Genomic DNA, 24,437 nt, shown 5'->3' with positions numbered 1-24,437 from the left:
ATGAATTCGCCTTTATAAAAGAACGCTTTACCTAATATAAAACTTCTAGGCACAAATTCAAATTTAATCGAACCCCAATACAAATATAGAGTATCAACTAAAAAAAATATTTAAAAAAAATTTTTGGTCAACAAATCAAAACTACATTTGAAATAATGTCACACCTAACTTAAATAAACCAATGAAGAAAACTCCATTTGTGAACCTTTTTCAAATCTTTGTCAATGTCTGACCCAAATCAAGAACTTTCATACGGGAAAATGGCATCCTAAAATATCCAGAAACAACCCTGCATCCATAGTCCAAATTCCACAAAAATCCTCTATTCCCATGTCTCTCTTTCTCAAACAAATCCTCCTTTTCTCTCTTCTCCCAATTTCCTTTTTTTGTTTCCTCCTTCCACTTCACTTCCATAGCCATACTCCCCATTTTCCTCTCACACACCAACTTTCTCAAACTCCATTTCAACCCCATCAAGAATAGCTTACTTCATTAATGCAAAATATAACTATCGTTTTAATATAAACATAGTGTGACTAAGGTCTTCGTTTACCAACCAAGATGCGATCGAGTAGTAACTATTCCTTCATCCATAACGAAAAATCTCGAATTTGAGTCGAGTATGAAGTCTGTCTTTATTACAGAACACTTTATTTTGAATATGAAATTTTCAGACGCGAATCTAAATTTTGTCGAGATTCAATACGAGTATGAAAATTTTCTTTTGTTCTAACAACATAAAACTACATTTGAAATAATGTCACGCCTAACTCAAATAAACCAATGATAACCTCCTTTGTTCCCCCTTCCACCCCCAACCCAACCCCCCCCGCCCCCCGCCCCCACCAAAAAAAAAAAAAAATTGCTGACCCAAATCAAGAACTTCCCCCTCCTGAAAAACCCAGAAACAACCCTGATATCCAATAGTCCAAATTCCACAAAAATCCACTATTCCCATGTCTCTCTTTGTCAAACAAATCCTCCTTTTTTCCCTTCTCCCAATTTCCCTTTTTTGTTTCCTCCTTCCACTTCATCACTTCCATAGCCACACTCCCGATTTTCCTCACAACCCCACCTTCTCAAACTCCATTTCAACCCCACCAAGAATATCTTACTTCATTACTGGTACTAAAAATGATGGACCAAGAATCTTTAGGTTACTTCAAGCAATATACCATCCAAGAAACTACTATTTACTTCATCTTGATCAGTTTGCTTCAACCAAACAAAGACTAAACCTTGCTTTACAAGTTGGTTCTGTGGATGTGTTTGTTGCAGCTGATAATGTTAATGTTATTGAGAAAGCTGATGCAGTTAATGAACAAGGGTCTTCTCCTTTGAGTTTAGTGCTTCATGGTGTTGCTATTTTGTTGAAGTGGAAGAAAGATTGGGATTGGTTTGTGAATCTTGATGCCTCTGATTATCCACTCATTAAACAAGACGGTGAGTAAAGTTTTTTGCTTTCTGTTTATTGTGTTAAAAGTTTGATAATTTTTTGTTTTAGTTTAAGCTGAAAGTAGTGATTTTTATTGAATCTGTTGAGATTATTGAGCTGAGTAGGAACTTGCTATAGTTCAATTAAGTTATTTATTGCAGGCTTGATTAGGTAGAGCATGTGTTAACAAATTTCATGAGCATTTTCAAGAGTTCATAAAATTGATGGTCAAGCTTGTTGAATCCATCTGATTTTATTGTCTTTCAAGGGAATAACATCAATCCATCAACTAAAGCCTCAATTACAGTTTAGTTGGGTTCGGCTATGTGAAACCTTTTTACACATTTGCTCTATATTCAGATTTATTTCAATCCACTACTAAATATTTATGAGTTTTAAGGGTGTTTTTGGTATGGATGAAAACATTTTCCAGCAATTTTCCCATGTTTGGTTGGTGAAAATGTCCTAGAAACATTTGCTCTAGGAAAACAAGTTCCTTAAAAATGGGGAAAATTACTCCAGTAAGGGAAACAAGTTCCATAACTGACTTTCCAAGTTCATTGTTTCCTTCCACCCCCCAACGCCCACAACCCCACCCCTTAACCATCCCATCCCCGAACCCCCGCTCCTCACCTCATCCCAACTTCATAGTATTTTGTTAGAAAATAAGTAAGAAAAAACCACTTGTTTTTCAAGAAAACATTTTCCTTCATACCAAGCACACCCTTAAGGCGAATTGGAGGTTCTCTAAATCTGGCACTAGTTCCGACGTGGGCATACAAGTCTCTGAACAAAATAAATTGACTCCTAATAAGCATGGGATCTATTGTAAATTTGGACTAGTGATCAATGCAATGAGATTAAAACCATGGAAGATCAGAGTTCAATTCTAGCTTAGACAAAATAATACTAGGTGAAATTCTTCTCCCCCGCCTAATTGCCTGTTTGGCCAAACTTCTAAAATCAGCTTATTTTGAAAAGTACTTTTTTCAAATGTTCTTTTCAAAAGTACCTTTGGTGAGAAACAATTTGTATTTGGCCAATTAATTTAATTTGAGCAACAATTAGTATTTGGCCAAGCTTTTAAAAAGTACTTCTAAGTGTATTTTCTCAAACGTGCTTTTGGGGAAAAACTATTTTTTCAGCTTCTGCTACTCCCTAGAAGCACTTATTTTCTCCCAAAAGCTTGGCCAAACACCTCACTTTTTGGAAAAAAATAAACACTTTGACCTCCCAAAACTTGGCCAAACAGGCTATAAGTCTTGATACACAGAGGTAATAGCTATACTGGTAAGGCGGTGGCAGATACCACTGGATGCCGTTAAGTATATAATACATTTCTTACATGCAGTGACTGCTCTGAAACTCATTAAAAATGCAAAGAGAAGAAGCATCGATGCAATTGAGTGTATAACCATTTCTTATTGATGAAGTAGTTGATAGTCGAGGTTGTGGATTCCTTTTGAGGTGCATTTCTTGTATCTCAAGGGAGTGTAATGGAAATTTCAAGGGAGTACATGAAAAATAAAAGTATACCTTATCAAAAAAGAAGAAAAGAAAATATATCTCATTAAGGTATAGTCCATTTGGTGCGAGATATTCAGTGAGTATTCATATAGCCGACCCCAACTTAATCCCAGTGATGATTGCTCCAAGGCTCATAATTTGCTCCTATATGCTGTAATCAACATTTTGCATCATTTGCACGTGGGAGAGTGAAGCTAATTTTCTAGCACTAGCCACAACTAAATGCACTAAAACTCAGGCTTGGGCCCAAACCATACATTTTCCATGCTAAAGTTAGCTACAGTAAAGTATACCTGCAGCAAATAAGAAGAGTAGAATACTGATCCTTAAGAATGGAAGAGTCCTCTACTGGTCTCTCATCACTAAGCAAGGTGTCTCAAGTGTTAAAATGACATAAATTTCTTCCTAGTGGAGTCATTTCTCCATCTTGAGTATCATCAATTACATAGAGAGTAAGTAGCTTTTTAGGATCATTAGTACTTCCTTGTCATTTCACAATAGATTAATCAAACTCTATTTCCTCAAACTTGTTTTTAACTCCTAATAATATTCACACAAACTAATGAAAATATATGCATAAGGCATGTTATTATGATTTGGGACTGAGGTGTAGTAGTAGTTGTTGTTTGTGCATGTTATTCTGGTTTGGGACTGAGTCATAGTAGTTGTTGTTTGTTGCATGTTATTCTGGTTTCATCCCTTCTCATGGGATGTGGATTGGAACTCGTTCCCTTGAAGTTATTTCTCAGAAGCCCGCCATTATCTCATGCATGGGGACCTGTTTTTCTTTTGTTTGCCTTCCCCGAGATTCTTATTACCTAGTGCTCTGAACTTCAACATATTTACTTCAAAGTTGGCTTGAGCTATGAATTACACCGACATGATGTCTAAACACCCCGATATTTGTTGAAGACTAATCTCATAAGTGTCTGAATTTTGCCTTATCAAAAAAGTGTTTGAATTTTGATTACTTACAAATCAAATCTAGTGAAGCTTTGTAGATTTTGTCATCTATATTTGTTTGAGAACAAAAAAGAGAAACTGGTAAAAAGCTGAGCAACTGAGCAACAATTACCGATCGAAAACTTGAGTCCGTTCAATTGACTAGTAACCCTTTGTTTCATTAGGATCAACCATTCCAGGAGAAAAAAAGTTAATAGGTCAGAGCATAACTTAAAGGCTGGAGATAGATGTCCACAGAATATTCTTCACAATTTATTTGATTCCATGAATTTGCCTTGTCCTCTTCCCTCATCCAGAAAGGCTCACTTTGCTCTCTGCTCTCCCTAGACGCAACATATGTTTCAGCTGATGCACTAAATTTAACATTTGTTGCAGATTTTCTCCATATCCTGTCTTTTGTTCCGAGGAATTTGAATTTCATAGAATATAATAAGAACGTCAGCCCAGAGGAGTAAGTAAAATCATTCCTTCCGGTTCCTTCAAAATTAGTTGTCGTTTTACAATTATATAAAGTTGTAAGTTTGGTTTTTGTTTTCAGATATCGAAAAGCTGAGGAAGTTATCGTTGACTCTCGACTCTACATTAACTTAAAAGGAAAGATGTTTGTGGGTGACAGAAAACGGGCACATCCCAGTGCTTTTAATTTTTTTATGGGTAAGTTTCTTTCCACTTTGATATCTGTTTCCCTGTATCTGGACAGTAGTTTGTCCGACTCTAGTGATGGTGCAGCTGAGATTGCCAATCTGTAAATCCGATGCATTCACGTTTTTTAAAATATGGGAAATTCATTTGTGTTAAGTACTCCCTCTGTCCCAATTTATGTGACACTCTTTCCATTTTGGTCAGTCCCAACAAGAATGACATTTTATATGTTTAGTAACAATTAACTTCAAACTTTCCATTTTACCCTTAATGGTTTTATTGCCACATAAATTTCTATTGCTTGCTCATCAAGATAAAAACAGCTTCGTGTTTTTGTGTGAGCTATATCTGTACTTAGTATGAACTTTTTTGGAGTGTTAGCTAGTTAAGTGAATCTGACAGTCGGTCTTGCAGAAGACTCATGGTACTTGAATTTCTGATAGAACTAAGTGCAGCCACGTGTTTTTTTTGGGGGGGGGGGGGGGGGGCAGAATACTGTTTATTCAGAAAAGACTCCCTTTATAATTTGGCAAACGGGAAAAATGCTAAAAAAACTGGAAGAATTCAATTCTTGGCTTTTTGTAGCTAATTGTACTCCATAAATATCTGATGGTGCCTCCATGCATGTTTTTCTTGTCCTTAATTGTTTCCTTCATTTTTCACATCTCAGTCAGGCTAAAATGTTTTCTGATAATTTGTTTGAGCGCTTCAGAAGTCGTTTATGGAGTTTGAGTTAGGTTCGCTGCATGTTGTGGTTTGCTAGTAACTCGTTAATCCGATTCCATTTTCTTGACCGAAGCTTGCTTGATTCATCAGGTTCTCAACATGTAATTCTAAACAGGAAGTTTGTCGAGTACTCGATCCATGGATGGGAAAATTTGCCAAGACTGCTCCTGCTATACTTCACGAACACTAGATCGTCTCATAAAGGTTACTTTCAGACTCTCGCTTGCAATACTAAGGAGTTTTTGGATGCTGTCATTAACTCCAACTTGCGGTTCACTAACTCAGACAATTCTGATAGAATACTTAAAAGGGAGGTTGCATTTGTTGGAAACATATCAGAAGATTCTCCATTATTGGATATGATTGATGCACACATTCTTCACCGGGGTCGTGGTATGGTCTCACCAGGAGGGTGGTGTTTAGGTAGCTCAAATTGGTTCAGTGATCCTTGCGGTGAATGGGGTGATCCCAGTGTCCTAAGACCGGGGCCCACTGCACAAGGACTTGAAAAGCTCCTCATGAAATCGATCAAAGACATGTCAATCAGGTCGAGCAGATGTGACCATCAATGACCACTTATGGCTCCTGCTAACTCCCGCTCTTCTTTCTTTTCCTCTTACATGAGTTAGAGGATTTTGCGATTTTGTCAAGTTGTAACATATAGGGCATTGCTGTGGAGTGATAATTATTGGAAATATGTGCTTCCTTCTGTATGTTTTTTCTATCTGCCTAAGCCTTGGGGAGCAAAGTCACTTGGTACCGATGCTATTGGGAGGCGGCAGATACCCTTTGGAATAGTTGAGGTGCGCGCAAGCTGTCTCGAACACCACATTCATCAAAAAAAGAAAAAAGAACTAGGTAATTTTTCTCAGGTACTTGTACTGCAGTTGGTACCCAATGGAACAGTCCAGGGGCGCTTAAGCCTCTTATAGAAAAAAAATGTGTGCTAGTGTTGTGCATGTAATTTATTTTCACCCAGAAATGTGTTGAATACCGCGAATCGAACGATTCAAGAATCCATGTACTAAAATTATTCCTGCTGTTAAAGTTAATATTATGTATGTTAGAAGAAACAATTTGCTTCTGAAATGAGATTTTTCACCACATGCTCAAACAAATAATCAATGATTCCTCCTTTTCCTTAATTGTTCCTTGTAAAAGTATATTGAAAAGTATTGCAAGTTTGACCAAAATAAACTATACTTGCATAATTCATCTTTAACATTATTTGTTTCTTATAATGATATTCACATATTCCATGTGTGTTTCTTGTTGCCTTCTCTTAAACTAACAATTTGTGATCAAGGTGAAATCTTTTAATTGTTTTGAGACTTGAGGTGTTCGGCAAGTGTTTTTTAGCAGCAACAATAGTTCTTTTGCTATCGGGGAGGGGCTGCAAATAAAGCAAAATATATATATATATATATATATATATATATATATATATATATATATATATATATATATATATATATATATATTTCAAGACCATTCCTATAATTAAAAAAAAGAAAAGAAAAAGCAAACCATCTCTTATTAATTTAAGATATCTCTCAAATATAAATACAATCCTCTTCCCCTTTTCTATTTAACTACTTTATTAAAAACCTTAATATGCATTCTTTTTATGTTTTAAATTATTGACAAAAATAAAAACTTAATTAAACTCATCCATAAAAATATTTAAAATCATTTCTCAATCTAAATAAACTAATTATAAAATTGTATTTTTTCGTTATACGACACTCAAAAGCACTTTCCAAGTAGATTGGTCAAACACGATCTATTTATCGGTATCAACAAACATATATCAAATGAATTAACCAAATACAAACTACTTTCTGAAAAACTATTTTGACAAAAGTGCTTCTATTTGACATTGTTTTTAGAGGTAAATACTTACCCACATTGAATGTTTTCACCATACTCAAACGATTTAATGAAACAACAATATAAACTTATTAATCATGATTTAGTAATAAAAATTTATATACAAACACATATTTTGTACTCCTTCCGTCACCAATTTAAGTGTCTTACTATTCTTTTTGGTATGTACCATAAAGAGTGTGCAAGTTGACAATTTAAACATCCTATATGTGATGTTCAAAATCACGAGATTCAAAGAATATTTTAGTATATTACACACGTGTTTAATTTAAGATCACAAGATTCATTTTTTTTTTTACTTTTTAAACTTTGTGTCTAGTCAAACTAAGACATTTAATTTAGAATGGAAGAGAGTATTTTTTTTTACTTTTTAAACTTTGTGTCTAATCAAACTAAGACGCTTAAATTAAAACAGAAAAAAATATTTATTAATTTAATATAAACACACGATGAGCCAAACATATAAATAGATCTTGAGGGCAATAGAATAAAGAAGAAAAAGGGCATTCATTACTTTGGTGGGAGGAGCCAAGGGAACATGGCATTTACATTTGCGCTGGACACAACACACAAAGCACAGTACATTAATCATGCATATACCACTTTGTAATTTTCATTTTGACCCCACCCCAATAACCCAAAAGAAAAAAAAAAAAAAGGAGAAAAAGACTTATCAAACTTTCTTCTTTAGATGACCTTTTTCTTCTTCTTTAGATACTCACTAAGGAAAAAAAAGAGGATTTAATTAGACAATAATGACTACAAGGTGATTAAGATTTATTAAACTCATGATTTGGTGAGTTCAAGTATTAGCTCTTTAAGTAGTGATTGTCCCATACGTAACATATTTCGTTTAAAATCTTAAATTATGATATTATAAGTATCAAGCTATTTCTTAGGAAGAAAAACATATAAAACATTCAAGATTCATCAATGACATTAAAGGCGAGTTCAAAATTTATATTCCATGGCATTAAATTAATTATATTTTTAAAGTTTGAGTTCATACCTACAATTTTTTTTTTCAATCTTAGTGAATTTTTGCACATTAATTTATGTTCCAAATTAAAAATATTGGGATCAAATGAACTAATATTGTAACTATGGATCCACTCCTGTATGACACATCTCTTCTAAGAATATGAATAACGAAACAAAATAAAGATTCCATTAAGATTCATAGCACAATAATATCAGATATGAAATAGCAAAATAGTCAGATACAAAACAAATATCGCAACACATAATAATACACCTTTAACAGATACAATTGAGTAATAATATTTTCAAATCAACTTTATCATTAAAAATAATCAGTAAAATGGCCTTTCTTTATAATAATAAGGAATCCGAACGAAGAAAAATAAAAGTAAAATAAAAATAAACAACTAGGACTTGAAAATTGTAGAGAGAGACCACCACTTTTTTCTTCTACGCTAGTAAATTAAAAACTTGAAAACTCCGACGACCTTTGTCTCCTTTCAACGACATCGTTTTATAAAACCCACAAAAAATTAAAATAAAAAACGTTACAACAAAGGCAGGCGATTTTTTTTTTTTTTTTTTTCTGTTCATAGTCAACTCTCTCTCACGCCATCTTTGACCAATAAAACCAACTCATACTTACACACAAAACAAGTTTCAAACAACAACAATTTGTACAATTTTGTGCTTTTACACTAACCAAATTTTGCACTTTAATTTTCAACAGGGAAAATTTGGATCTGAATTCGAATTCCTCGTTTTTGCGTGTAAAACCCTAAATTGCTATGCTGATTTAGGGTTAGGGTATAGAGTAAAGAAAAAAAGGGTTTATGATTCACTTGTTAGGGTATTGGATTTAAGAGTTTTTGATTGGTGGTTGAAAATGATGGTAATAAGGGGATTCTGATGCTGATTTAAGGTATTATGTGGGGTTAAAAAGGGGTTTTTTTTTTTTTTTGATTCACAGGTTGTATAAGGTTTTAGGGTTAGTTGAAAATTGATGTTATAGAGGGGATTATATTGCTGATTTAAGGTATTATATAAGGTAAAGGAGGGTTTTTGATTCACTGGTTGTATACCTTAATGATGGTATTGTGATGCTGATTTGTTAGGGTATTGTATAGGGTAAAAAAGGGTTTTTTGATTCACTGGTTGTATAAGGTTTCAGGGTAGTTTGAAGGAATGATGGTATTGTGATGCTGATTTATTAGGGTATTGTATAGGGTAAAAAGGGTTTTTGATTTACCGGTTGTATAAGGTTTTAGGGGTAGTTTGAAGAGATGATGGTACAAAGGGGGTTATTTGGGTGGTCCCCACCACATATACAACCGTTAACGCCGGTATCGGAAGTATCAGAGCCACCGGAATCACCTTCTCCGTATACGGATACAGGTGGCGATGCTATGCAGGTTTGAACGAAAATATTTTTGTCATAAACTTATACTCCCGGCGTTTCAATTTGTTTGTCTGGTTTTGATTTGGCACAGAGTTTGAGAAAGTAAAAAAGACTTTTGAATCTTGTGGTTGTTAACTAAAGATATGCAAAATGTACCTAAAAACTGCACTGAGCCAGTTCTTGGAACTTGAAAATATTTTGAAGATAAATTTATAAAATCTGATCCAAAATCTAAATCTATCGCCAAATGTGCTAGCTATAGTAGTACGAAATCTACTTTAACTTAAAACAGGAAAACCTATTGCTATATAAATTTGAAGTATACATCTTAATCAAACATGAATTAATACCAAATCCTGACTAATTTTGGTTTCCTACTACTTTGAATTTTTTTTCTTCCAACAAGGTTGAGTTGGAGGAGGAGATGGATGCAGATACGGAGGAGATGGAACCACCGCCGACGGCAGCTCCATTTTCGATGCTGTTCGCTTGTGCGGACCGGCTTGATTGGGTGCTTATGATTTTAGGATCAGTTGCTGCAGCTGCGCATGGGACTGCTTTGGTGGTTTACTTGCATTACTTTGCTAAGATTATTCAGTTGCTCAGCCACGGGAATGAATCTGCTGATCAGCTGTTCCACCGATTCACTGAGGTACCCTACATCTGAAATTTGTGTTATCTGTATTATCCCATAGATTTACTGAGGTAACTAGAGCTGAATTGTGCACTGACTGTAGCTATTCCTTTTTATGCTGTTTAGAGATTTGTGTGCCAAATAGTGCTACGAAACCTTAAAATATGGAGAATTGAAATGAATAGGGTTAAAAATGAAGCAAATGGATATTGATTAGTTGTAGTTGTTGCAGTAGCAATCTTTTAGTCTGCTGTACTTTTAGCAAAATGTATGTTGCCATTCGAGTGGGATATTGTCCCGGTGATTGTTGTTTGTAGAGTAATGCTAAAAGATATGATTTTTATATAAGACCGGAAACATTTTTTACTTTATGTTGCCGTTTGGGTGGGTTATTGTCCTGGTGATTGTTGTTTAATGAATAATGCTTACAAGACATGCTTTTTGTATAAGACTGGAAACATTTTTTTACTTGTATGTTGCCATTTGGGTGGGCTATTGTCCTGGTGATTGCTGTTTAATGAGTAATGCTAAAAGATATGGTTTTTGTACAAGACTGGAAACATTTTTAACTGAGTTAGAGAGGGTTTCTGGCATAAAAACAATGACATCTATTGAATAATAGATTATTGTTGCGTCAACGTAGTGTTATAGAATCAGGACACGGACTAGCTATTGCATTTGCTCCCCTCACTGTTGTCAGTGTGTTAGTCAGCCATCAATAATAAATCATTAAGATGTATATTATAGCTAGTAAAAAGTGATCTGACTCGGAAAGCTGATGTTTGATGGACTCTGGCTTTTCTCACATTGTAATTGTACTCCTTCGAGACAGTAGTGGAGAAATAGGCAACAGACAAAATATAGAATTAGTGGTTTCAATTACAAATGGTGGTTTATTAGTAGTTTCAGCCTGTTATTGGTGTAGTTGGTTGTGCCTTGTGACTTGGCAAGTGCACTCCAGCTGAGGTCTCTTATCAGTTTCGCTTCTGTGTTTATGTGTTTCATAGTATTAGTTGGTGCTAAAGACTAGGCCTTTCAAGCAATTGAAATCAGCTGGTTTTTCAAGTTAGGCTAAGAGCAAGTCATTATGTAACTGTAAATCCTCCATCAGATGCCTGTGAATGGGATATAAACTTCCATATTATCCCGGGCCTGGCTGATAATGATTAACCTTATTTAGCATAAATCATTTCTTTGTCCACTCCCACGTTTCCTAGGAATTTACTTTTTTATGTTGCAGCAGGTCGCAGAAGACATTTGCCTCTGACATTTTTCTTCAGAGTTTGATGAAAACGACCCAATTCTAGGTTGGAAGTGTTTCACTTCATGTTTTGTGCATTAATCTGAATGGCATTGTGTTTCTGTTGTATTTCAAATTTTCAAATTCAGAAAGTAGGATGGACAACCATTGGATCTTTAAAAAAAAATAAAAATTGAATGTCAGGTACAAAGTTCCTAATAGTATTCCTGGACTGAGCTTTGGCTTGCCAATCATTTTGAAAAATTTAGTGTGTACTGTATAGTTTCAGTTAATCTTTTGGAAACTGCTGAATTTGAGCTTGTCTCATGTGATTTCATTATTAGCAACAGCTATAATCAACTAAGATAACCAAATTTGCCTCTCTCAAAGTAATCATCTTGTAGGATTTCCTTATTGAGTCCTCTACATTCCTTCAGTCTTAGTTGTGTTCAAATGCCAATAACCAACCGGCTATGCAACACCTGCAGTTGTGCTTTGTGAGTTGGTCTTCTGCGGTTCTGCCTTTGTTAACAAGAACTATCTTCAGTCTTGCATAATCTGATGTTAGGCGTTGGGCTTTCAGTAAGATTGTTTCACAATTTTCAGTGCAAACTGTTCAATGACCACATTGGCATTACAATTTATATTTCTTTCTTTGGCCTATATAAATTTCCACTGTATGTTAACTAGAACTATCTTCGTTTTATTTTTTTATTTTTTTTCCAATTACAAAGACATTGGTTTTTTATTGGTTATAATTTCCTCAACGGAGACTCATTCTTTCTCCTCCCCCTTCTCCTCCCGCTATTCTTTTTTCTTAACTTCCCCATAGCTTCCCGGGGGTTGTGGGTGTATTAGAGTGACTTGACACCTGGGAATGTCATAGATTTGGCCTATAGTTTTATATATAATATGACTAAAGCTGTTTGTTCAGATTTTTGGTCAGAACTTAGGTCCTTAGTACCATTTGTCAATACATCATGCTCAATCTCACATTGTTCTCTTTAGACCTGTTGCCTACTTGTGATATGAGTGCACAAGTTGATATGATTTGGGATACACGAGCAGACTAGTAAACAATAAGTTGATAATAAAGAGAATAGGATGGATATTCCCAGAAGAATTGAAGGAAACCTAGGTTCTTTTTGATAACCAATGAATCTTATTGTTTTATGACATTATGTTTGTTGTGTCTTTGCCTATAACGTCTAATTTTAATTGTGCAAAATGAATTACACATTAATTGCTTAAGAATGGCTCATAATGTGCCTATGTGATGCCTTAAATTGGAGAGAAAATTCACTACAATTTAACCAAATTGCTTCATAAATGCAACTTCTCAAGTTGTAACATAATCGCATAGAAACTAAATTGGACCAAATATGCTCTTAAAGTTTGTGTTTAGGTCCAAATATGCCCTTATTAGCCTTTTGTTAAGTTTTATGTGAAATAAGGGCATCTTTTGGCCCAATTAAGTAACGGCAGGGGCATTTTTGGACCAAACTGTTAAGGGAGGGAAAATTTGATAAATTTTTGCATACTTTAAGGGCATTTTGATCCTTTTCTGTATGATGAATAATCTAATAAGAACATGCAAAGAGATTCAAAAAGGTTTAACCATTTTGTGTTTTTGCTTGTTCTGGTGCTTTGCAGCTTTTATAGTCACTAGTAAACAAGTCAGTCTATTGAAAGCACTGTTCACCCAAAAAAATAAACTAAAAAATAGAGGCAGTCTATACCTGACTCTCCAAAGTCTGTAGTAGTTGTTCGGATCTGACTTAATAATGAACATTAAATGTCATTTCAGTAACTGATCTGCCCCATCAAAGCGGCATATAATAATTGCACTAACCGTAGAAATCATTTGGATTATTTGGGACATAAAACGGGAATCCCAATAAGATAATGAATCTAATCCATCAAAAGAAACATTTTATCCTTCAGAAACAGGTTTAAATTCTGTGAGCTCCCTGTCACCTATTGGATAGAATGATCTCCTCATTATCTATAATGTAGACCCTCTGATTGGCATGAAATGAGAGGTCTTACACCCTTTTCTTTAATCAGTCAGTCGCATTTGGAAACCCTAATTAGGATGACTCACTGATCAAAACTGAGTGGACCGTACTTTATTTGCAACCACCACCTATCCGAAATCCATTTATGTGCCTTATGCTTGTGTCTTAAATCTTTCTCCAGTCTCTATGTCCCTTACTATTTGTACATCTTTATGCGAGGATGTTCTGGTAAAATAATATGGTGCCTTTGTACGTGACATCTGCATCTCTGATTGGTCAAAAAAAAAAAAAAAGTAACATCTACCTCTTTGTCTATAAATGCCCATGTGCACTTGTTGCATTTGCTTGGGAAAGGTAATTGGGGAGGTATTGTTTTTGCTGAAGTAGATGTTTGCAGAGAGAAGTTGGACCATGTCGTCGGATGAAGTACTGCTCTCACTGAACTGTATAAACCAAGTGACACACCATGGAATTATAACCACATCGACTAGGGAGATACTCTCTGTCCAAAAGAATGTCGTGGTTTGAAGTAGGTCAACATAGCCAAGGGTGTTACTAATGGTCAATGTAGTGAGAGGAGAACCATGAGTCTCAGGTTTAAATTCCATTGGAGGAAAGAACATTAGGTGATTTCTTCTCATATACCTAAGCCTTGGTGGGTGGTGGGGGGTAACAAGTATCCGGCGGAATAATCGAGGTGTGCACAAGATGGACCGAGCACCACCATCATAAAAAAAAAGAAGTACAAGGGTCAACTCATCTAATTGTCAGAGCAAAGTTACATACACATCTTGTACATATTCTTTGACCCTGACTTGGTGTTTATCAATGAAACTTTTTGACTTATTAAAAAGAATCTATTATTTGGTATGAATTGCTTACGACTGATTTTTCTAAAAAACAAGACTTACGTTTGGAAACTACAAAAAGAAGTACGAGAAATAACTATTTTTATTGTTAGAATATGTAACGTTAGTTTATTGACTAACGTGAGCATCTTTGCTTTAATGGTTTTCAATTTAACTGTTTAGTGATCAATGCACGTTTACAAGTTTATTTGCAATCTTTTAGAGATTTTTTAGTTGAATCAATCTTGCCCATTAGCTTCTATTACATGTAATTGCAGCCCAAAAATGTTAAAGGTCTTCAAATGTTAGTCTGAATGTTGTAGAAGAAAAACGAAAAGAAAGAGAGGTATGTTTCTTTAGTGTAGGTGGTTCTCGCTGATCTAGTCATGTAGGAGCTGTATTACTTGGCATTTGGCACCCGGCCATCAAATGGAAAATGAGAAATTAAGATGGAGGGAAGGAGGTTTATAATTAATACTCTTCTTATCAACAACCTCCCCACCCACCAACAGCCCAAAAAAAAAAAAAATTGTAAAAGAGGCTGAAGATTTGTTGTGCTTGCAAGCCACACTCGATGATGATAGTTATTTTGAACTTTTTCCCTTGGTCTTTGTTATAAATGTTCGCAGTATTTAACCAAGTATTTTTGTAATAGTTCAAGTTACCTAACAAAGATCATATTTTTCACAGCTTGCCTTGACCATTCTTTATATTGCTGGGGGTGTTTTTGTTGCTGGTTGGATTGGTAAGCTAAATTTCTCAAGTTATATTATTGTCCATTTAAAGTTTCTGTTGCGTGTCGGTCCATCATTTGTTTTAATTAATCTTTTTGTGATAGAGGTATCATGTTGGATTCTTACTGGAGAACGGCAGACTGCGGTGATCAGATCAAGATATGTTCAAGTATTACTGAATCAAGATATGAGTTTTTTTGATACCTATGGAAACAATGGAGACATTGTGAGCCAAGTTTTGAGTGACGTGCTACTTATTCAATCTGCTCTTAGCGAAAAAGTACGTTCAGCATTCTTTATCCTTTTTTACTTGATTGCGACAATGACTTCTCACCTTATCTTAATTGTGCTATGACAGGTTGGGAACTATATTCACAACATGGCTACCTTTTTCAGTGGCCTTGTTATTGGATTTGTCAACTGCTGGCAAATTGCCCTTATAACTTTAGCAACTGGTCCGTTCATTGTTGCAGCCGGGGGAATATCAAATATATTTCTTCATAGACTTGCAGAGAACATTCAGGATGCATATGCTGAAGCAGCAAGTATAGCTGAACAGGTCTGGTTTTCTCCATTATTGATCTGATTATTTCCCCATTTGGAAACTTCATGCAACTCTTTCCGTTTGGACAATATTTGGAATTGGAAAAATGAGTATTTGAAATTGAAGATGAAATAGTAGAGTTCTTGGAATCAGTTGTTACTTTCAATTGTTACAGTCTTCCAGAATGGAAATGAGAACCTTTTTGATTCTCAAAGGAGTCCCTTTTTATTAAATTGGGACTGGTGATTGAGTTGGAAGTGAATGTAGTTGTTGATCTTTCTAGATTTTGCTTTTCCTGTCAATTCTTTAGTTTTATGTAATATTTAATTGCCTTGAAGAAAATTATTATGAGGCTTTAGAAAAAATCAAGGTGGGAAGTTGAAAAAAGCTCATAGCATTTTTACTAGTTTAAGGCCTTAATGAGCTGTTTTCTGAACTCAAGTGGGAACCCACACATTACCTTAATGTAGTTTACCTAGTTTATAGAAGGAAGCGTTAGGATTAACTCTTTAAGCAGCACAACAGGGATTCTGACTCTTAGTATATACAATTGTTAGTTAAAGAGATCTTTCTAGTGAAATTTTAAAAATTATTAGTGTGTGGACTTTTAGCAATCAGTGATGATTTATGATTCTTTAAACTCAATCGGTGTAGCCATGTAGATGAATGTTATTGTTTTACATAATCTTTGGTGGATCAGGTGCTAATTGTTGCAGCATTCCGCTACCCCCCAAAAAAATAAAAGAGAGAAGAAAAGAAACTGAGAAGTTCCTATCGTTCTAAAAAAAAGAAACTGAGAATTTCCATGCTTCCCTTTTAGCACTGTACACAATAAAGAATAATCTATTCCTGAAGGACTGTCATGCCCTTTCTCTCTCTCTTTCTTTTTCTTTAATAAAGAATAAAGGATTTTCAACACAAACCATGAACTATGTTATGGAAATGCGGGAGGAACAAATAGAGTTACAATAGAGTTAAATGTCTAAATTATGAGGCATTATGTGGAAAACTTGCAAGTTACCCTAATTTGGTCCACGTTCAGAGCCAATTATCTTGAGAGACATATATAGTTAAATAGTTGAGAAGTGAGTTAGCGGTAGGCACGCTCACTAGTAGATCGTCTTCCTGCGGAAAGTATTAAAAAATGGATTTTAATTAAGTTGCTTTCTATTATCCTCCAATGTCCATGATCTTCATGATATAGCAGAACCATGATTCTGGCATTGATGAACATTTTCTCTTCAACCATGCTGTGCCTTCATATTTGAAACTGAAGATATAGATAACTAGTCAACCATCAAATAATGTACTTCTACATGGTAAACAGACATATTTCACGCTGTTCAAGGTTTGATCATGTATTGGTCTCTGTATGCCTCAGCTAGAGTTCGGGTATTTGGGTTTGTGCATTTAAATGTCTATTGAGAGTCTCCTTCAACTTCCCTTTCATATGCTGCAGGCAGTTTCTTATATTAGGACATTGTATGCATTCACAAATGAAACTTTGGCCAAGTATTCATATGCTACCTCGCTACAAGCTACACTGAGGTACGGTATATTAATAAGTCTTGTGCAAGGACTTGGACTTGGCTTCACATACGGGCTTGCAATTTGTTCCTGTGCCTTGCAACTATGGGTTGGAAGATTCCTGGTAACACATGAAAAAGCTCATGGTGGTGAAGTTGTTACTGCTCTTTTTGCTGTAATTTTAAGTGGCCTGTGAGTATCTCTTTCACACGTCTTACCCTTCTCCCTCATCTGTTGTGCTAAAGTAATGCAATCTACCAATTCTTTTATTGATACAGTGGGCTGAATCAAGCAGCGACAAACTTCTACTCTTTTGAGCAAGGGAGAATCGCAGCTTATAGGCTTTTTGAGATGATAAGTCGTTCGTCCTCCGTTGCTAATAATGAAGGAACCACCCTTCCTTCTGTGCAAGGAAACATTGAATTCCGAAATGTATATTTCAGCTACCTCTCTCGCCCTGAAATTCCTATCTTGAGTGGATTTTATCTCACTGTACCTGCTAAAAAGGCTGTAGCCCTTGTTGGCAGAAATGGTTCCGGCAAAAGTAGTATTATACCACTTATGGAGCGGTTTTATGATCCTACATTAGGTAATATACCATTGAAGTTCTTTTCTGCTTGTTGCATATTCCTTGAAGCGAGATAAAAAATATGATATTCTCTACTGATATATTTATTTGCAGGGGAAGTCCTGTTAGATGGGGAAAATATTAAAAACCTGAAGCTGGAATGGCTCAGAAGCCGAATTGGCTTAGTCACCCAGGAACCTGCCTTGCTAAGTCTGAGCATCAGAGATAACATCGCTTATGGACGAGATGCTTCTTCAGATCAAATTGAAGAATCTGCTAAAATAGCACAGGCTCATACATTTATTAGCTCACTGGAGGGAGGATATGAAACCCAGGTATGTTGCAGTTGTCACAGTTCTTTCATATGTTCAACCTTTTCGCCTTCTTCTGATACTAAATTTTCCTGCTTCGTATTTCTTGTAGGTGGGTAGGACTGGTCTAGCTTTGACAGAAGAACAAAAAATTAAACTTTCTGTTGCTAGGGCTGTTCTTTCAAATCCTTCAATCCTCCTTCTTGATGAGGTTACTGGTGGACTTGATTTTGAAGCTGAAAGATCTGTTCAGGGAGCTCTGGATCTCCTTATGTTGGGCAGATCAACTATAATAATAGCAAGGCGACTGAGTCTTATTAGAAATGCTGATTACATTGCCGTGATGGAGGAAGGCCAATTAGTTGAAATGGGAACACACGATGAACTAATAGCATTGGATGGCCTCTATGCTGAGCTTCTTAAATGTGAAGAAGCAGCGAAACTCCCTCGCAGGTGCGCTACATGGCTTGACTGAGCACTTTGGTGGTATTTTATATATGTTTGGTATACCTATAGAGTATTGCATTACAAGGTTCTTGGTGATATACAAGTCCCCTTTTTTCCTGAAAATTATCATTAAAGTTTGTTTTCTGGTTTTAGATTATTACTCATACTTTGTCATGCCTTTGCTAACATCATTCAGGATGCCAATGAGAAACCACAAGGGGACCGCAGTGTTCCAAGTTGAAAAAGATTCTTCAGCTAGTCATAGCTTCCAAGAACCTTCTTCTCCCAAGATGATGAAATCACCATCTCTTCAAAGGGTTTCTGGTGCCCATGCATTTTGGGCAGCAGATGTTACATTTAGCGCTCAAGAATCTCCCCACAGCCGTAGCCCGCCACCGGAGCAAATGGTCGAGAATGGTTTGCCCTTGGATTCAGCTGATAAAGAACCATCAATAAGAAGGCAGGATAGCTTCGAGATGAGACTGCCAGAGCTTCCTAAGATTGACGTTCAATCTGCAAATCGGAAAATGTCCAACAATTCCGATCCCGAATCACCTGTCTCACCACTCTTGACATCTGATCCCAAAAATGAGCGCTCTCACTCACAAACTTTTAGTCGTCCAAACAGTGATTTTGATGACTTCCCTATTACACCTGAAAAAACAAAGGATACAGAGAATCGAGAACCACCATCCTTCTGGAGACTTGTTGAGCTTAGCCTTGCAGAGTGGCTTTATGCTCTACTAGGGAGCACGGGTGCTGCAATATTTGGTTCCTTTAATCCCCTTTTGGCCTACGTCATTGCTCTGATTGTGACAGCGTATTACAGAACAGAAGATAAGCATCACTTAGGTCGAGATGTTGACAGGTGGTGCCTCATCATAGCCTGTATGGGCGTGGTGACTGTTTTTGCCAATTTTCTGCAGCACTTCTATTTTGGTATAATGGGCGAGAAAATGACTGAGCGAGTTCGGAGGATGATGTTTTCCGGTAATGACTAATTTCAATTAGTAACTGCTCCTTTCCTAATTTGTTTTGTTTTTCTTTTGCACTAGTGTAAATATATGTACGTATAATGATCATAGTTAAGGGTCTCATGAATACTGATGTTTTTTTCTGCTTTTCTCCTTCTTCAACAGCAATGCTTCGCAATGAGGTCGGGTGGTTTGACGAGGAGGAGAATAGTGCTGATAATCTATCTATGCGCTTGGCAAATGATGCTACATTTGTGCGTGCTGCCTTCAGCAATCGGCTTTCCATATTCATACAAGATACCGCAGCTGTTATTGTGGCTGTTCTTATTGGGATGCTACTTCAGTGGCGGTTGGCACTCGTGGCATTAGCTACTCTTCCTGTTCTTACTGTGTCTGCTGTTGCACAGGTTTGTCTCAGCTATAGAGTGTCACAACTTTGTCACTTATTCATACACAGCAGAAGAGTGGGTTACATATTATTATAGCAAGCTTATCCTAAAACATACTGAGGTGTCTTTCCTTGAAGAAACCAGATTATCTCTTGTTGTCCTCTTTCCTATTTCCATAAAACAATAAAATTGGTGCTGTAGAGTTCCGCTCCTGCAAAAAGGCTAGTTAAAAAAGCTAGAATATAGTTTATGGCGATCAATTTTTTCTTTTCAAATTACCTTCTCTTCTTGTTCTGAAGTTTAAGCACTATTCAATATTCTTAGTCCTTTCTATCAGGCACTCACTTGGATCTGAACTTAATTGCAGAAATTGTGGCTTGCTGGGTTGTCAAAGGGTATTCAGGAGATGCATAGGAAAGCATCCTTGGTCCTTGAGGATGCTGTTAGAAATATTTATACAGTTGTAGCATTCTGTGCTGGTAATAAGGTAATGGAACTCTACAGGTCGCAACTGCAGAAGATATTTACAAAAAGCTTCCTCCATGGTGTGGCAATTGGTTTTGGTTTTGGCTTTTCACAGTTTCTTCTTTTTGGTTGCAATGCTCTTCTCCTTTGGTATACTGCACTCTCTGTAAAGAATAAGCACATGAGTCTAACTACAGCGCTCAAGGAGTATATGGTGTTCTCATTTGCATCTTTTGCACTTGTTGAGCCTTTTGGGCTGGCTCCATATATTCTCAAAAGACGAAAATCGCTGACATCAGTTTTTGAAATAATTGATCGAGCACCAAAGATTGACCCAGATGATAACTCAGCTTTAAAACCCCCAAATGTCTATGGAAGCATTGAGTTGAAAAACATTGATTTCTCATATCCATCTCGACCAGAAGTCCTGGTGTTGAGCAATTTCACTCTCAAAGTCAACGGAGGGCAAACTGTAGCTGTGGTGGGTGTTTCCGGTTCAGGAAAGAGCACAATTATATCTCTAATAGAGAGGTTTTATGACCCTGTTGCTGGTCAGGTTTTACTTGATGGCCGCGATTTAAAGTCATACAATTTGAGATGGTTGAGGAACCATTTAGGACTTGTTCAGCAGGAACCAATTATCTTCTCAACTACCATTAGGGAAAACATAATCTACGCAAGGCACAATGCTAGTGAAGCCGAGATGAAAGAAGCAGCTAGAATAGCAAATGCTCATCATTTCATCAGCAGTTTGCCTCATGGTTACGACACACATGTTGGGATGAGGGGGGTAGATCTGACTCCTGGACAGAAGCAAAGAATTGCAATAGCTCGTGTAGTTCTGAAGAATGCACCTATTCTATTATTGGATGAAGCAAGCTCCTCCATTGAATCTGAGTCGAGCAGAGTTATACAGGAGGCTCTAGATACTCTGATCATGGGGAACAAGACAACCATTTTAATTGCTCACCGAGCTGCCATGATGAGGCATGTTGACAACATAGTTGTACTTAATGGAGGGAGGATTGTTGAGGATGGTACCCATGATACACTGATGTCAAAAAATGGTTTATATGTCCGCTTGATGCAACCTCACTTTGGGAAGGGATTGCGTCAGCATAGACTTGTTTAAACAGAAATGATGCGACTGAAGATACTTTTCCATTTTCAATGAAGCTGGGAGTAGCAGCAGCAGATTCCAATGTCCAAGTCCTTAGTGTAAGATGCCGACTTCAACTTGGAGAGATCAAGCAAAGAAAGAATGACGAGGATTTCTCAACACTTTGTTTGCCGTTGAGTATCACCGTTGGGCAATCAAACTTCGGATGTAATTAGACTACTGATGCATTGTTCAAATTGGTATCGAGGATGATAGGATACCAGGACTAGAGCTTATATTCTTTTGGAGGCAGGCCGGTTGTGTAAATCAGGATTATGCTCCGTCTCCTGATGGTATATTGATTTGTTAATTATAGAGTGGAATGAGTAGCCATAGCTTTAATCAGGTGGAGATTTTTCGTTTTTTCTTCTGTATTCTTTCGTCATTTCGGGGTGTATTTTGTGTGTTGTAGTCAAGTGCTGGTCAATTTTCTCTGCCAAAATTTCCTCCACTTCTGTATATTTTTTTTACTTACATGGAAGCTATAGAGATGATTTCAGCATCATTTTCAGCCTGTATAAATGCTTTGCCAATTTGGTACTCAAGTACTAGCATCTTTTGGAGTGTGGTTGGGTTGGTTCCACCATATCATAAGTTTTGGTATGGCAAAATGCATGATGTTGTATAACTATGTTAGCATGAGGTAAATTAGTAAATTTAAAAACCACGGTGGCAATAAATAATTAAAGATCTGTCCGTAGATAAACAGTTGCACAATGTATAGTGAAGGCAATTGAGAAAGTTGGTCATTATCGTCTCTGTTTTGTAGCTCATAATATTTCTCTATAATACTTTGCTCCAAAAAAAAAAAAAGGCTTCCACCAAAATAATGAATCTTTCATCGAAACCTCATCTCACAAGCCGCCACGACCGTCTCAAACCCAACCATGTACGTACAAATCGGCATAGCACAATCTATATCTATATCTATATATATATATATATAATATAAAGCTAACATAGATAAGGTAATGTAACACCTTTCTACGGCTTTCATTAGTATTTATCATTTTTCTCGATTTTTCGAGTTTTTCTCTTCATTTTCTATTTTACTTAATAAAATAAAATATTGAAGGTTCATCCCTTACGTATAATAAAGACTCACTCACCATTTAATAGCATTATTTGTCACTATTTCCCTTATAATTATTGTAATTACATTGTATTAAATTTATTAGTAAAAAATAATGAACCTTCCTCATTCTATTCATTCAATTCAATCTCTATATATCTATATCATACGGTAAGACTGATTAAGGTTTCTTTATTACTATACTACTATTATTTAGCCTCTGCAACTACTTAAATCAGTTACAAGACTATAATCAGTGTAATTATAGTACACCAATTAAAGGCTATACGGAGAAAAAACAGTAAAGGCTTATTGTTTTTACATTTAGCAACCGAAATCACACGACAGGCTAATTGGGTATACAGTATATATGTATGTACATGCATCTGTGTATATTTAAGTTTCACTTCTCTCTTATTCTCTATTGTTTATATAAATAAACAAGTTTTGGTTGTCAGTTGTCACTAATAGAATATTTCTTAACTTATAATAAAATTCATTTACAGTATAAATAAATCAATTTTAAAAATTTACCTTTATTTTATAATTATTTTTGCATTACCTGCATATAAATATATCTATAAAGTTATTATGACCTTTTATTTTTCACTTATATAAATAAATATTAAAGTTTTGATTATTTTTAATAAAATTAACTTTTTGTTTATTCTGCTAATTTATTTTATTATAGAACATCATTAACTTATATACTCAATTAGTATTTCTCACTTTTTTCTTCGCCTAGAAGATAATATTTATTTTTTATAAGAAATTTGTTACATAAATTAAAAAAATGAAAAAATATCATGATCTTATAGAAGTAAAAAAAAGAAGACATAAGTTGATAATGTAAAGGTAAATTAGGTATTTTAAAAAGTACTAAATGACACATGCAATATTATTTTGTGGATTTAGGGCAGATTTTACACTTTTACTTCATTCCACTTTATTTTATAATCTTTTTTTTTTTTGGATTATAAATAAGGAAAAAATTTGAAATTTGTTCTGTAATGAAAGGAAAATGAATTTAATACTTATATACACATAATGTACAAAGTTGAAACCGTAATAATTTTTTAAGTTATAGTCATATGCACGTAAGGAGATCATATTTTCTTGATTATTTTCTTTCTTTACGTGGTTCTTAAGGGAAAAATCACGTTTTTTAATTATGAGGCTTGAACTGCAAATATTAAAAACATTTGTATGAAATATTATAGTATGTGGCTATTGTATAGTTAATTAATTAATTATTGATACTTTCTTGCCCCAGCGAAGCGTGTATAAGTTGCCTAGTTAATGTAATAATGGAAAGACAATTGATCACATGCACAAAGTTTTAATTTTCTCTTTGCACATATTAAACTGTCAGAATTCATTGGTCCCATTACTGTAGATTCACATAGCGCAGAAGCTAATATGCTTTTATATATATATATATATATATATATATAGACACACACCATCAATCAATGTCATGATAGCCAAAAATTGCTCAATTTCGCTTAATCCTTCTCGCAAGGCTGGCTCAATCACACTATGGAAAAGTAATTTTATTTAAGTAAGCTTTAATAAAGTAGCCACAGTAAAGGACATATCATCAAAAGAACAATAATATAAAGTTTCTTTTGCTGATCTGTCCTTTACTATGCCTACTTTATTAAAACTTACTTTAATAAAGTTACTTTTTTTGAAATGTCTTCTAGCCGTTGAGTGTATTTTCCTCAATTAGTCTTTGGCTATCATGATGACTTCTTTTACTATTATCTTCAAGTGTCTAAATTATGTAGTGCAATGGAGTCAAAACTCATTCCAGAATCTACATCACTTGGATCTTGCGAGTCTTGAAATGCACTGTTATGAAAATCTAACATATCTCCTTCAAGATCTGAACTATGGACTCGTGACATCCCTGGACTTGGAGATAATTCTGGACTAGGATTT

General features: G+C 35.4%; 2 protein-coding genes across 2 annotated transcripts; both read left to right on the top strand.

Moving 5' to 3' along the window:
* Window positions 1-841: 841 nt before the first annotated feature.
* Window positions 842-6,382, top strand: LOC132614867 (beta-glucuronosyltransferase GlcAT14B-like). The gene is made up of 4 exons (XM_060329417.1): window positions 842-1,443; window positions 4,301-4,376; window positions 4,464-4,579; window positions 5,384-6,382. The coding sequence occupies exons 1-4, from the start codon at window positions 957-959 to the stop codon at window positions 5,863-5,865; spliced, it is 1,161 nt and encodes a 386-aa protein (XP_060185400.1). The 5' UTR covers window positions 842-956; the 3' UTR covers window positions 5,866-6,382.
* Window positions 6,383-8,725: 2,343 nt separating this feature from the next.
* On the top strand, window positions 8,726-21,966 carry LOC132614758 (ABC transporter B family member 6-like). Its single transcript, XM_060329284.1, has 12 exons — window positions 8,726-9,576; window positions 9,970-10,215; window positions 14,994-15,048; window positions 15,142-15,317; window positions 15,396-15,596; window positions 17,041-17,300; window positions 17,387-17,697; window positions 17,791-18,011; window positions 18,100-18,440; window positions 18,631-19,424; window positions 19,574-19,815; window positions 20,165-21,966. The coding sequence occupies exons 1-12, from the start codon at window positions 9,448-9,450 to the stop codon at window positions 21,392-21,394; spliced, it is 4,206 nt and encodes a 1,401-aa protein (XP_060185267.1). The 5' UTR covers window positions 8,726-9,447; the 3' UTR covers window positions 21,395-21,966.
* Window positions 21,967-24,437: the final 2,471 nt, after the last annotated feature.

The sequence above is a fragment of the Lycium barbarum genome, chromosome 10 (genome assembly GCF_019175385.1).
Source record: "Lycium barbarum isolate Lr01 chromosome 10, ASM1917538v2, whole genome shotgun sequence".
NCBI classification, from domain to species: domain Eukaryota; kingdom Viridiplantae; phylum Streptophyta; class Magnoliopsida; order Solanales; family Solanaceae; genus Lycium; species Lycium barbarum.
Note: the sequence above shows the minus strand (reverse complement) of the source record. Positions and strands in the feature narration are given on the sequence as shown.